The sequence below is a fragment of the Ruditapes philippinarum genome, unplaced genomic scaffold (assembly GCF_026571515.1).
Source record: "Ruditapes philippinarum isolate M1 unplaced genomic scaffold, ASM2657151v2 ctg192_1_1_1_1, whole genome shotgun sequence".
NCBI classification, from domain to species: Eukaryota; Metazoa; Mollusca; class Bivalvia; order Venerida; family Veneridae; genus Ruditapes; species Ruditapes philippinarum.
The window spans coordinates 6,379-22,836 of record NW_026853219.1 but is presented as its reverse complement, the minus strand read 5'-3'; the positions used below and the strand labels follow the sequence as shown (position 1 = coordinate 22,836).

Here is a 16,458-nt window from a genome sequence, read left to right as displayed (position 1 = left end):
TTATAATATTTAGTTCCAAATTTGTTTGCACAAATTATTGTTTTCATTTTAAGTTCAAAGCCCTTAAAACTTTTCAACGTTTACACAAACCATTTTCATACAATGTTCAAGGCACTGAAATTATTCAGTCTTAACCTTTTGAAAATAGCATATTTCATATTTGTAGCCAAAATAATGGCTACATACATTTCCACAAAAGTATGAGTGCTGAAACTGAAAGTTCAAATTTTTTCCAATATTCAAGAAAGATAAGTTTGTCCAAAATCATTGAACCATGACCAAATTCAAACTTAAACTGCTTATTCCTAAGATGTATCTATATTATTTTCAAAGTGAAAGGGACATAACTCTGCCAAAAAATCATCGAACCATGACCAAATTCCAACTTGACCTGCCCATTCCTTTGACATATCCATATGTCAAATTTGAGTTGAATATGTAACACTGTTGGGTAGATAATGAACAGAAACTGTAAATTTCATATTATTTTCAAAGTGAAAGGGGCATTACTCTGCCAAAAATCATTGAACCATGACCAAATTCGAACTTGGCCTGGGCATTCCAAAAACATATCCATATGTGAAATTTGAGTTGAATGTGTTGTACTGTTGGGGAGATAATAAACAGAAACTGAAAATTTCATATTATTTTCAAAGTAAAAGGAGCATAACTCTGCCAAAAATCATCGAACCATGACCAAATTCGAACTTGACCTGTATTTTCTCATGACATATCCATATGTCAAATTTGAGTTGAATGTGTTGTACCGTTGGGGAGATAATGAACGGAAACTGAAAATTTCATATTATTTTCAAAGTAAAAGGGGCATAACTCTGCCAAAAATCATCGAACCATGACCAAATTCAAACTTGACCTGTATTTTCTCATGACATATCCATATGTCAAATTTGATTTGAATGTGTTGTACCGTTGGGGAGATAATGAACGGAAACTGAAAATTTCATATCATTTTCAAAGTAAAAGGGGCATAACTCTGCCAAAAATCATCGAACCATGACCAAATTCAAACTTGACCTGTATTTTCTCATGACATATCCATATGTGAAATTTGATTTGAATGTGTTGTACCGTTGGGGAGATAATGAACAGAAACTGAAAATTTCATATTATTTTCAAAGTAAAAGGAGCATAACTCTGCCAAAAATCATCGAACCATGACCAAATTCAAACTTGACCTGTATTTTCTCATGACATATCCATATGTCAAATTTGAGTTGAATGTGTTGTACCGTTGGGGAGATAATGAACGGAAACTGAAAATTTCATATTATTTTCAAAGTAAAAGGGGCATAACTCTGCCAAAAATCATCGAACCATGACCAAATTCAAACTTGACCTGTATTTTCTCATGACATATCCATATGTCAAATTTGATTTGAATGTGTTGTACCGTTGGGGAGATAATGAACGGAAACTGAAAATTTCATATTATTTCAAAGTAAAAAGGGCATAACTCTGCCAAAAATCATCAACCATGACCAAATTCGAACTTGACCTGTATTTTCTCATGACATATCCATATGTCAAATTTGATTTGAATGTGTTGTACCGTTGGGGAGATAATGAACGGAAACTGAAAATTTCATATTATTTTCAAAGTAAAAGGGGCATAACTCTGCCAAAAATCATCGAACCATGACCAAATTCGAACTTGACCTGTATTTTCTCATGACATATCCATATGCCAAATTTGAGTTGAATATGTGCAACCGTTACTAAGATAATGAACGGAAACTGATGATGACGGAATGACAGAATGACGGAATGACGGAATGACGGAAGGACGGAATGACGGAAGGACGGAAGGACGGAACAGGGTAACACTATATGCCCCGGCCATTACATGGCGGGGGCATAAAAAATATTATTTGTGAACACGAAATTCCTTAATTTTGAAAAAAAATCAGTATTTTTTGCTCTGATAACAAAATTATTTACTTTGAAATAAAATTTATATTTTATTTCTTAACATCAAGTGGACCTATAGAGGATATTCAAGTTTTTTCTATAAATACATGATTTATTTTCATCGAGTGGTATGAAAATAAATATTTCATGAGTGGCAGTAGCCACGAGTGAAATATGGTAATTTTCATGCCACAAGATGAAAAAAAATCGTGTATTTATAGAAAAAACTTGAATTTTCTGTTTATTATATACATTTTTCTCTTTTTTGACATTAAAATTTGAAAGACTTTCCCTTAAATTTTGTGTACTTGCAGAATTTAAAAGAAAGTAGTCCGGCAAGACACCAGTGAAAATACGGAAAATATGTTTCACTGCAGTGAAAAATAAATTTTTACAGTGAAAATATGGAAAATAAAAATATGCATTTTATTTCATCAATATTTCTCAATATTTCATTTATAAGTATATAATAAATGAGCTTATTAAGATAATATTTAAGCTTATATGAATTTATAACAAATATAATCTTTTGTTATTCTGTGTTTACAAACTAGGGGTACAGAAGGGGACGGATGTTACAGAATTGAACTAAAAATTCTTTTTACAGTAATACTAAACTTATCTTGTTCTTATGATGCATGATAGAGAAGTAGTAAGCTTTGCAACTGTATAGGAATGTTTCACACAACAAATAAAATACTATTTAAAAAAAAAACTAGAAGAAACAAACACAAAATCCTTAACAGGATAATTATATAGAAAGAGGTGCCAAAGATAGAGATGTTGAAAGTATCTTTGTGATTAAAATTGGTCAATTGTTAAAACATAAATTCTTTAGCCTTAAATAGTTAACAAACCATGTATCCCAGCCCCTCATAAAACAGTGGGATATGGATCCTAACTCTATACACACAGCAGGGGCTGGTACTTTATTGGAAGTTAATGAGCTGTATATTGGGAGCTGTGTATATTGGAAAGTGTGATATATTACGAAACAGTAGGGGTTGCCAATTAAGGGTGATATATATTATGCTTAAAACAGTGGGAGGGACTACCATATCTGTTTCAAGAATGTCTGTCATTAAGTATTGAAGTTGAAAATCATTTAAGTCAAAGGATTTATTGAACTTCAAAATTTTATAGGCTAAATATGTAGTCACTGAAAAATTTTAAACAAATAAAAAAATATAATTCAACACCCTGATTAAAATTTTTAGATTTTTTTACCCCAAAAAAAAACTCAAGCACATTTTTTCATACAATTTGACCCATTTAATTATTGTTAATAAAGTGAAAGAAACTTGTAAGTAAAGGATAAGGTAAGGATTCCTGTAATGAAAAAGTTGGAATAATTGTGAAAATTATTCTGTTAAAAAACCCTTCGCAAATTATTTTGCAACTATAAATTTTATTGAATGACAAATTAATTCATTAAGTTAAAGCAGTTCATGTACACTGACATATTTACACAGAGAATTATTAAAAGTTAGAAATAATGAGATTATGATACTGAATCATAATGAAATCTTTGAATAATGCTGCTTACATTCCACATTAATTTACTTAAAATTTCATCAAATCGATAGAACTTAATTGCAGCAATTTAAAATCTTATAATTTTAATGAAAATTTTTAATTGTGTATAATTTATGTATTTAGTAATGAGAAATTCAAGCTTGCATATGTTTCAATCTGAAAACTTATTTACTTCACACTGTATCATATCTTTTACACATATAAATTTTATTATTTAACTAATTTAAAAGAGTTTTGTAAATAATTTCATGTATAGAAAGGTACTGGTGGTATGACATTTTCTTTTTAATGTTAATGCATTATCTGGAAACAAAGATTCTTTTGTTTAATTAGCAATGTTTGTAAGATAAATAGAAGAAAACTAAGTCAATGCAACTTTTCATTGTGAAACGCACATAGTAAGAAACTCCATAATTGTCAGGTATATTTCTACATTTTTCTCATAATTTGTTCAATTATTTTACATTTATTGTACTGTACAAAGCATATACTCTTATAAATTATATTACTTTAAAATAAAACCAAAAAAAAAGTATGAACTATAAGCTTTAAACATCTAGTGTAACATCCGTCCCCCCAAAAATGTAACATCCGTCCCCCTGATACAATTCATTTTTGGGTTATCTGACAAGAAATATACAAAAGAAAGTCCTATAATTTCTACTGGTTTATAAGAAATGTGTTTGCATATTTGATTTAAGTATGATTTGGTGTACCTTTCCTTGTTTTATTTCTTTCTGTTTCTAACATGTTTGAAAATTTCATTTTGTGTGAAAAATACTGAAAATTTGAAAGCAAATATTTTTATATCTAAGATGAATTTTCTGGATTTTTTTTGTAACATTAATCAGAACACATAATATTTTAATAAAATAAAGAGAAATAATACAATTTTTATTATAAACTGTAAGATATTCAGACTTTTAGTATATCTTTGTAACATCCGTCCCCTACCCACACAGTCCGCAAGAGATGTAATATTTTGAAAAAGGTATCCAAAAAGTTATCCTTTCTTTCCAAAAATATTGTCATAGACACCCTAAGGTACTTAAAAAGAACAAATATTGTCTTGTATGTTCAACTTTATTTTTTGACTTAGATGCTAACACAATTGGCCCATTTACTGTGCAGCAGGCAATATGCACGATCTGGCAAATAAAATTAATCAGATTTTATAGTCTTAAACAATAGGGAAATAAATGACCTGAATTTCAAGAAGTAATGAAAATTTAAACTTGAACTTCCAGGAGTAATATAAACTATATCACAAAAGAAAGTTTTCTCTTGAAGGGAATAACGAAATTATTATCTAGATAAAACAAATCAAAAACAAGTAATATACATGCACATACATATAAACTTTAAAGTGATTTAAAAACAAATAACTTTTGTATCAACAAACTTAATAACATTATAAAATGAAGACTTAACTGGCTTTTAGTATGACAGTAACATAAATATACTAAAGACACTTTTCGTTCTTTAATTAGCAATCAATTATAAATCTCTCCTCATCTTTACAGTGTCTCCAGGTGCTACAAAATAAGTTCAAAATTTATGATCTTGGAATCTTCTAGCATTAAAAAAAGAGCTGTCAGAGCAGCAACACACTCCATTTTTGTCAGTGCTGTATTATAAAAGCAAAGTTAAAAGGGGGCATAATTCTGCAAAACGGATTGTGAGAATTACCTTTTGAAATGAATATCAGTACTGGTTTTTAAGATATCTAGGAAAATAGAAAAATATATAAAAAGGGAGATAATTAAGCAAAACTGTCGTTCAGGGTTTACTACTCTTTAGCAGAGATTAAGTATGCAAAGTTTAAAGTGAATATCTTTCATAGTTGTTGAGTTCATTAATTCTCTTTTGTACAAACTCATTCAAACACTTAAATATTTATAATAATATCATTTAGCTTACACATATATGATACTAAATGTTAGAAAAATTCAACATTTACAGATGTATACCCCTAGATTCAATCATGCAAATTTTCATGGTACAATGAATGTTAGAATAGTTAAAAATATCTTTTAGTGCCAAGTGGAAATAGAGCTACATGTAGCAATTCACTAACAATGCAAATACATTTCTTCAAAATGTGTCCAAAAAAAATACACCTTTTACTAAATGACAGAGTATCATTTTTTTTTGGTTGGTTGGTTGGGTTTTACATTGCACCAACATTGTACAGCTCAAACCTACAGCAGTGAGGGGGAAGTGGTTTGAATTCAACGACCTTAACCAATCAGCCAAAGATCGTCCACCACCTCCAACTGAATATGAACAGAGAATCAATATACTGATAAAAATTGTAATTTCAGTAGAATCTAATTGCCATTATATAGCATTACATAAATTATGTGGATTATGATACTTGCATATCTTTAGTCAAGAATGAATTTTTCAAAAACTGTATGCACTGATCTGGGAGTATGCAGCTTTAAGTTTTAGTTTTAAGTGTTAAATTGATCTGAAAATGAAATTTTACATGACGGTATCAATCAATGAAATAAAATGTCTCGCACTCATTTCTTGCATGAAAAAAATAATGATTCTGTGACCACTCTCTTCCATATTTATCAGATGTTATAATTCCCATACATATGCTACTGCATATAACAATCATGGGTAAAAGTGAAAAGAAGGTAAAAAAAAATCATGAAAACTTAATCAAAATGGGACTCCACCGAGGTTTTTTTTGACATGAGAGGAAATGAAAATATTTTTTCAAGGCTCTTGTACCCTTGATGTATGTCTGGGCTAATAACTTGTGTGAAAATTCAGATCATTCCCTCACTCTGTTTCCCAAAATAATCACTTTTATCGTGCAAAATGAACACAAATTGAAAAGTGTTGCAACGTTTTTCACTCAAACCCAGCTAAGTATCATCCTACAGATCTATTTTTAATTTAAATCTGAGTATTTTTCTTTTTGCAGATTTTTCAGATTCAAATGCAATAGTTGATCTACATAACAATTTCAAATTTTATGTTTTTTGGCTTTTTTTTCCTCAGTAGAGCTCCTTTAATTAAATTTTTTTATCTGAATATCAGTTCTAAATATATAAAGAGATGGTTTTTATAAGTATTCAAATCATGAACTTCTGGGGAATAAAAAAATGAAAAAGTTTGCCCATGATTATTACATGTGTATTTTATCAAACATTTCTAAAACGTTACATACATGCATGTAGATGATGTACATTTACTAAGTCCAATGTTCATTTAGTATAAGATAATCACAATTTGTACATGAAGAAATGATAATTTATATGGCTAATCATATAACATAAAATAAAATAATGACCTGGCCACAAAATCTGTATGAAAATCTACATGTATCATAAATTAACAGAAAATCAAACCTACCGTGCATTGCATTTATAAGATAAGAGAATTATTTTAAAGCATTTTCTAACTTGCAAACGAGGACAATTTGTACTAAACCAGTTCTTTGTTATAATCAGGCAGACATTGAAAGAGGTAGAATTTTGATCAAGCAAAGTGCAGAAGAAAGACAATTCAATACACACCTGTTGTTTTCGCCAGTCAAGCCTTTCAAAACTAAATAAATACCTCCAAATTTAGGGAAATGTACATGTAAGGTTGAAAAAACAGTGGCAGCTGAGAAGTATGTTTTCCTGTTGGGATTGGGGCTGGGTGGAGGAATATATATACATTTTTTGAGAAATTAAATTTCTATTTGTAACAATAACATTCATTCTTTTACACAAATACAAAAATATACTGTATGTGGCTATTTTGCTTTTTAGAAAATTTCTACTTAGCTTCACATCACTTATTTGAAAATGAAATTCAGACCTGTCAATTATAATTTTTACGATACATGAAAAAAAAGATGTTGAAACAATAAAATAAATCTATTCTGTATTCACATTTCATTTCATTTCTTTTATTTATCTGATAATTTCTGAAAATTCAGGATATCTGGATAATCATAACTCTACATGAAATCGAAGACTCATATGAGTTGGTACTTTAAAACACTTATGTCTCAATATGTGACTTAACTTAATAGACAATATCGTGTAGTAATACAGTATCATGATTAATGATTTGCTAATCAATTAAATAATACTAAGTTTTAAGATGATATAAAGCCAAATACATATTTATGTTACTACTGCACCCTTATAATATACATGTATATATAAAAGGACTGCAATCGAAACTGTAATGTAAAAGAAAGACATTGTGTACATCCATAGTCTTGTTAAACTGATCAGTGCATCTCCACAAACTGTTCGAGTCTTTTTGGAATGAATCCTTGATATGGGATAGCACACTTCACGATTTTTCTGGCAGCCAAGCATTGCAGGGTTGTGTATTCCAGAGGAGAAGCTATGTCATATATAGTTGTTCCTCGAATAAGTTGCATAGGGGTTTTTCTATCTCCATTACAAGCATCTATATGAGCGCCATGCTTTAGAAGCAGAGCAAACACTTCGGCTTTACATGGTTTATTCGCTGCAGCTACGTGCAACGGAGTGTTCTTTTCTGCATCTACTGCATTTACATCACAGCCTACTTCGAGTAAAAGTCCTATCACTGAAAGAGATGGAAATGAACAGACCGGGTACCGGCCTACATTTGTAGTGTCTTTTGAACATGCAAGATGTAACGGGGACTGACCTTTGGCACTAGTCGGTTTCATCTTGATTAAATTGTATGCAGTCTTTTTAAATTTCTCTTCTTCTTGCTTGTCTAGACTTCTCTTTAATCTACACATCAAACATATTATATGCATTATTATCACAAGTAGCCGGTTCACACTGGTTGTATCTCTTTCCGATGCTTCCATTGTCGTCAAATGTTTTTGCCCGCGTTCAAGCTCACATACAGCTTTTAATAAAACAGCCATAATATCTTTAAAAGGAACTGGATGCGCAGGACGATTCCTCCATTCAGTTGTCATAAAAGAGAATAACTCTGCGAAGGATAAGAAACTGCTCTGGGTCATCGGACTCAGTGGTTCAAGTACATTTTGCTGCATATCGAGCGCATACGTCCATAACTGAATACAGCGATCAAAATTGCCCATGTCCGCATACAGAGCCCCTCTATACCTGATATAATATGAAGTGTCAGGATGAGCGGGTCCAAGAATTCTCTCCCTTACAAGTAATGCCTGCATCCTCATGTCATCTGGGTCAGAAATTAACTCATCAAGTTGATCTATAGAAACCACTTCCTTTGAATTCTCATAAGCTGCGATACTTGAAGTTCTTTCAGGTTTTAAAACTGCATGGAACTCATCCGCAAATCTTTCCTCCATTGCTTGTCTCCAGAAGAGAATAGCTCCGAGCATATCTCGTTTTTTATCGACATATGTAGCACCAAGAAGTTCTAGGGCATCTATTTTCTCTTCCCTTGTACATTCATTTCTCTCTATAAGAAATTCAACAATGGTTGCATATCCGGCCACTGCTGCAGCTAGTAACGGTGACATCCCATACGCATCTTTTTCCATTTGTGCATTGTACTCAAGCAAGAGCTTCATTATATCAAGACTCCCTGATTCAGCACAATCATGCAGGGCAGTGTTACCTGAAAAACACAAAGAGGCGAGTATGAAAACAAACTTGAATGTAAATTCGCATGTTTTTATCTGATTTCATCAGCACCTCCAGTGATTAATCTAGATGTGCGTCTTGCGTAAAATACGCATTAAAATCGAAAAAGACGCACAGTTTCAAAATATGTGCGTTCAATTTGACGCATGCTAATCAGGAAGTTTATAATCCAAAATATCACGATTAGTGATTTCTATGTACAGATTGATTACTTTAATTTCATTAGTTGAATAATTTTTCAATTTCTTCAGTTGAATAATTTAATTTCCGATAGACTTATCCCCCATTTGCTTGAAACGTTAAATCCCAAGCAATTGTTGCTTGTGATCGGTAACCGCCCATTATCGGCATTAGCCAATCAGAACGTCCATTTTGCATAAGAGCGATTCGCCTACAATGGTGAAATATGCAGACATTGGCACTAAAAAATGAGAAGGGCACAGGAAAATCGTCAGCAAATGGCCAAAGGCGCATCAGACTTATATTGTATGTTTTTTAGTCATCCAGACAAAACTGGTACCAACAGCAACAGGTTACCCATTCCCCTGTAATTACGCATATTCTTGAGTTTACCCATTTCCCTATAGCATTTTTCCAAGTTATCTACTTACCTAATCCCTTTCCCACCTACCACTGCATTTCTACTACCATAAATTTAATCCAATAAAGCAAACAAAAAATCATTTATCTACTTAATATTTTAAATAATTATCGGTAACTGAAAAAAGTGTTGCTATTTTAAGAAATGCTGTAAGTTACAGTATAATCTGACAGGTGTGTAATGATTTCCCCTAAGGTCACTCAAGTTCATGCGGAGTGTAAAAAAAAAAGATGTCTATTACGTCATCAGAATATTTGACAGGGTGATTAACCAATCAGGTCTGTCTGTGTATGCTTTCTACACAGAGGCATAAAAGGAGCAATAAAAGTCGTCAGTATGTATACAGTGTGAGAGGGACATTTTGTGCAAATTACGAACAATTAAAATGGATAATGCACAGTATTAGACATAAGTAGTAAGAAAATATAAATTATGAAAATTAGATTTTTGAGCAGCCAATAAAAATTGTTTTGCCTGCAATTAATATTAGTACCAAAAATAACGTTTTTATGCACTTTAATTACTTAATCGCTTGTTATAAAAACATGCAAATCATGTCGAGGATCTGCTATTAAAAAGACGCATTTTTTTTGCTACATGACTCATTGATTTTGCTACATGACTCATTTTTTTCAAACATGTGCGTCATCCGACGCATTGTAAGGAATTTCTAGATTAATCACTGACCTCATTGAATGTTGTTTTATTTTATTAAACTGTGGTCTTAAAGAATTATAAAAGTATTGAGTAGGCTAGCATTTAACTGTACTTTAACTTAAAAATATCTTACGAAATTGAAAATATGTTCAACAGTTTATAAAGATAAGATTTTATTTTCTTGCATAGCGGACTGGCGTTTCTGTGAGTTTTACCCATGCCGGAAATTTCATCTGGCATGGGGGGTGCCAGACGAGTCGCGTGCCAAACAACAACGTCATTTTAGCGCACTAAATGAATGAACCGCGTTAAAATGACGTCGTTTTAGAAGGGAAAGATGTGCTTATGATGACGTCATTTCACTGTTGTTATTTAAGTTGTAAGTTCATATGCTATTGTAAGAAAATAGTTAGGGATGAAATGACTTTAATTTCCATGAACATATATCATATTGAGGTAAACCATTTTAAATATGAAATAATATGGCAGAATATGCAAGAAAAAATATCTAACATATGTTTGCGGTTTGGATCGGAATATCTGTCCCTCGGGAACCCGCCCATGGGCGGTAACTCGGCAAGCCTCGTTACCGCCCAATGGGCGGGTCCCCTCGGGACGGATATTCCAGTCCGAACTGCAACATATGACAGATATTATTATTCATTTATTTTTCTATAGAGAATACCTGAAAAACAATGTTTTGCTACAATGAAAGACACTTGACTTTAATGATCCAAGAGTGTCAACAATTTGTGGCAGTGGTTTGCCTTCCTTTTCAAACAACATATTTTAGTGTATGCATTGCATACATGCGTATTAAACAGATAAGCCAAAACAAATTACAAATGAGAATGACAGAAACACTTGCTAGGGAAATGTTTCTTTACTATCACATATCAGAAAGAGATAATAACACTAAAAATGATGATAATAAACTGAATTAAAATACGGCCATGATAAATTGAGAATCAAATCATCAGCTCTGAATTGCCGTTCGCCATAATCTCGAGTTATAGGTTTACTCCTACTAGGCTAGCATTAAAGCATGCTTCAAACTCCATCTATTGGATGCCAACATAAGACCACTCTTATATTATAGTTTCTTGTCCTGTTTTATTATATCCCAGCTATTATACAAATTTTTGAATTTCCTTTATTCATTTGACTGTTTCCTTTTTACCTTTAACACTCTTCCGGTTAACATCTGCTCCCTTTTGAAGAAGGTATCGAGCAATGTCATGATGACCTTTATAGCAAGCTATCATCAGACAAGTATGGCCGTGCCTGTTTGCAATTTCAATGTCTGCACCATTTTCTACAAGAAACTTTACAATGTCAAAATGTCCGTCAAAGGATGCTGCTCTCAGTGGAGTCGAATTAGTTAATGTTGTTTTATTAACCGATGCTGTTCTTGTCACTAGAAATTCCACAATATTGAGATAGCCCGCTGCAGCTGCACACCATAAAGGCGGAGCACCTTCAATAGTTTCACCATCAAATGTCACTGATCCAACTTGCTCTAAATCTGCTTCACACTGTTCTATCAAATACTTCGCCACGTCAAAATGGCCATTTCTGGCCGCCATAATCAATGGTGTGGCCCCATTTGTCGTTGCCTGGACCAACTGGCGTACGACATCTTTTGATTTGTGATCAAGGAAAATTTTCAAACGGTTTAATTTACCGTCACGGGCTGCGTTATACACGACACTTCTGTATTCCATATCCTGTCCCCTGGACAGTTGAGAATGTTTTCATATTAAAATATATGGCGATGGCTATTTATATCGACTTATATTTAATTGTTTTTCAAATATTTGTAGATGAATTGGACTTATTTTGACAAATATGGCTAACAATTTTCAACGATAGGTGGCGTTTAACGGTGGCTCAGAAAAATCATACGTTGTAACAATTCTTTTATTGAGTAAAGTGCGAAAAGTAGTAAATTTCACGCAAGGAAATTCACATGGCGGCAGTCAATCGGAACTCCTCGGGCGACTTCAAGAACTTGACGGAGATTGCCGAGTTGTTACGATTGTCAATCTCCGAACTTGACGGAGATTGCCGAGTTGTTACGATTGGGCGGCAGTGTGAAGTCAAATGATCGATACACACCGGTCTCGTTGTAAGACCGTTGTACACAATGGTCAAATGATTGTACTCAAGTCAAGACAAATAAATTCAATATTTATTACTTGCCGAAGCGTATAAGTGATGTATATGTGATGTGATCCTCAGATACGTAACTTCAAGCCAATTTTTTGCAGACATATCATCCCTCATTCTAAGAAATCCGGTTGAGATCACAGGTGTTTTGCGCGTTGATTGGTCACTACCCCCACCCCTTTACCCACTCTACAACCCTCCTATCTCTCCAAAACAATGAAAATTGCAATATGGGAGGGGTGTCCCCTCCCATAGACTGAGAAAATTTTGAAATATGAGGTTGAAAATAATGCTATTTCCTTGACTTTCTAGTGCTGTCAATGGTACCTTTTGGATGGTTTAACATCACATGGTATTTTTTATAGGGAGTGTTTGCCGGGTCTTTCAAATAAAATTCCCCTGGCGTTTAGTAGTAAACATTTACAAAATAACAGCACACTTACCAATGTATGTGCGACCGTTGATAAAAATAATTTTCAAACACTAATCAATTTACTCATCTGGATAAAAGACGATTTTCCTAAATTATATAAGTGTTATTAAAATACTGCCTTTCTATTGTACAAAAAAAATCAAACACTAATAAGATTTTTTTCCATCAATGAATCCATTATAGATTATGACTAAAGCTAGAGGTCAGTACAGTTTAAATTTTATTTAAAGAAATATAACTGCCATTAAAAGTTATTAAAAACAAATGACCATGCAGTCATTTCATCTTTATAAAAATCTTAGTAAAACTAGTTATTAAAACGTGATTCCTTTAATATTATCTTTTTAAAACTCGCCACCTTTTGTAATTTACAAATCATAATTTTCAATTTCTTAATTATGTGTATTTCAAAGATAGTTAAATTTGATGTACTTTTTAACATTTCTATTTGCCACTATCTGTGACTATTAATTTAATTGACCCTTGGAAAGTAATAAACCAATCAATTTTGCAGTTTAAAGATTGAAGTCATTCAAGCATGTCGATAGATAAAGATCTTTGCCAAGCCCCCAGACAGGAGATTAACAACTCGATGACAGCAATAAATGTTTTGATAGGGGAGTACACTACAGCCAATAAAGTTTGAAACTGACAAAACTACATTCCAGTCCAGCTAGTAAACCTATCTTTAAAGAAGATATTGTCAAAAAGAACAGGCCCTAAAAATCGATCCCAGTTAAACACCATATAGCATATTTCCCTGAAGTCACTTGTGTTTGATCCTACCGTTACACATTGTTTTCTGTTGGTTACATAATTTTACAGTTAATCTAGAGCTTTATCATTAACACCATATGACTGAAGTTTTAAAGTAGAAGGTCATGTGGTTAAACTATTACAACTACAATGTAACAAGGTATCCATTTAAATTATTGCTACATTAAGAACTTGTTTTCAAATCTTCAGTTATTTTCAAAAGATTACTTTGACATCCATACTGTAGACAGGTCTTAAGGGCGATATGTTTAAATGGTTAATAAAAAAACCTCTCTCATGCTTGGTAAAATAAGATTTTTTAGAGTAAATCAATTGGTAACCACTGGTTAGTTTAATTACCAATGACATACCAATATTATAGTACCAATATTTACGAACAAAACTTGCCATTAGTAAGAAAAAGTTGTAGACAGGCTATGACAGTATCGTTCAGAATACCTTATTGGTAACATTAAATTGGCTGGTTGTGCCATTCCACAAGTACCATTGGTTCACCATACATTGGTGCCGTCAATGATAAAATTTTACAACTTGCCATTATGTATGACAAAATCCGTTTAGAGTGGATTGTCAACCATTTGCACCACTGGAGATCAATGTAATCAACAGTATACAGTAAAGTTAAGTACAAGTAGAAAATGACATTTATTGATGCGGTGGTTGAACTGTGTTCTGGTGAATTCAATGTGGCTTACTGTCGTGATCCGGAGTGAAAACTACCAACACCACCACCACCACCGACATTTATTGAAATGAATTCTATTCAAGTGTTTTACCTTTCGTTTAAAGTGTCATTTTTCGGGATTAACTTATTTAGTACTGCGTAGCCTAGTATGACAAACACTACAACAACAACAACAATTGAGCAATTTTTGATTACAAATGATAGAAGTATGTTCATTATGTTTGTGTGTTGCGAGTTTTTATTGTAATTAAATATTTTTCTCACTTCTTACATCCTTTATGTATTAACACATCGTAATTAATGATCATACGCAATTTTTGTCTTTTCATAAGTTTCCCATCATGTCATGATCATCATCATCACCTGACAAAACATATTTCAGTGATTTTACCCATATTTATTTCATTATATAATTGGGAAAAATGTTATTTTAAGTCACAGGGATTTTTAGGAATGTCAGACGCTTCACTCCCAAGACGTTTCACTACCAAGACGGTTCACACCTAGAGTCAGTGTACCAGGAGTCGTACACTTTTTTAAGGAAAAATTAGAAAATTATCTTATAGTTAAAAATTCTTCTTATAATTGATATTATTTTGAAAATTACATCCTTTGCCCATAAAAACTGATGACCAAAACGTTTCTATCTTAAGTAGGTCATACTTCTAGGCGCACTTGATTTTAAGCAACAGGAATGGGCCAAATATGATAAATAGTGGACTCGGTTCCGCACACAAGGCCATTTTTATACTGAAAGGTTATTGTACATCTTAAACATGTTTTATAAATTATTTAACATCTCTAAGTCCAGATAAGTTACATTGTTTTGCAAATTTTCAGGAGTTCAAATAAATTTAAAGCACATTCTTACTACAGTGTACAAACATTTATTTCCAAGCATAGTAGCACACAGGAAATGTGTAACAGCAATTGAAATATACTTTTTTACCACTTGTAGGTAGTAAACACAGACATAAAACATTATTATTGAAGGTTTTTTCATCTGTTTAGTTATGACTTGTTCGATTAAGAGTTTGGTATCATTTTAAACAAAAGAATCAAGGTGAAATGACTTGATGTTTGGTTATTGGGAGAAGTTAAATCATGTGCATATATTTCATAACTAACAGCAAATTTGCCAAAACAAAAACATACATTTATTTTCAAATATATATTTTATAAATATCTTAACATTGAAATAGAAATTAGCATGGTTTAATAGCTGAAAAAGATGTTTTTATGTGTGACCTACACAGCCATGTACATGTATTAACATTTTCGTCTGCACTCTTTAGGGAAAGGCTGGGATGCAAGATCCCAGATTATGTCATATCCTGTTGAAAACATGCCAGTTCAGTAAAACACAAATGAAAACTGAATAAATTCATTTGAATTTTCAAGAAAAAATGAAAAATGGGAAAGTGTGCGGGACCGGGTCCTGTGCGGAACCGGGTACACTGACTCTAGACGTTTCACTCCAATTTTGTCAATTGTATGGACGTTTCACTCCCAATTTTTAGAGATGTTTACTAGGAAAGTTAACAAATTTTAATTTCATTAATATCAAACAGTGTAAAAAGGAAATTCAATTTAATGTTTCATTTTGTTGATTTCAAAGGTATTGTTAATACGAATTATTAGAAGATTACTCATTTAATTATGTGTTGAGTGATAAGAGGTGTAAATGAAAAACAAATTTCTGAAATATCACTCTTATTATAAGTGTAACAACATGAGAAAATTCTATTTATAGTAAATTTAAAAAAAAAAATAGTATAACATATAAAGAATAACAAAGTCATATTATAAGTATCAGTTTAAATATTGAAATCACTACCAGTACAGTAATTAATATTATTCAAATAATAAAAAATATCAATATATTAAATATATTGACTATATAATGATTATTTTTTGTAAGTCTTAAACAATGAAATGCGAAACATGTGTATAAAATAAATTATTTTTTAAAACTATTTTCTTCCTCAATTTATTAAACAGTAGCCATTAAACAAACTTAAGTAATTGTGGTGTTATCTTATCGCCTAATTTGTTGTATAAACACTGAAACCAT

The 16,458-nt window shown here is 32.0% G+C and overlaps 1 protein-coding gene across 1 annotated transcript; it reads right to left on the bottom strand.

Annotated features, from left to right (window-relative positions):
- Positions 1-5,624: 5,624 nt before the first annotated feature.
- On the bottom strand, positions 5,625-12,215 carry LOC132736138 (protein fem-1 homolog C-like). Its single transcript, XM_060723219.1, has 2 exons — positions 11,501-12,215; positions 5,625-9,036 (listed from the first exon to the last, which is right to left on the bottom strand). Exons 1-2 carry the CDS (start codon positions 12,042-12,044, stop codon positions 7,712-7,714), a joined length of 1,869 nt encoding a protein of 622 aa, XP_060579202.1. The 5' UTR covers positions 12,045-12,215; the 3' UTR covers positions 5,625-7,711.
- Positions 12,216-16,458: the final 4,243 nt, after the last annotated feature.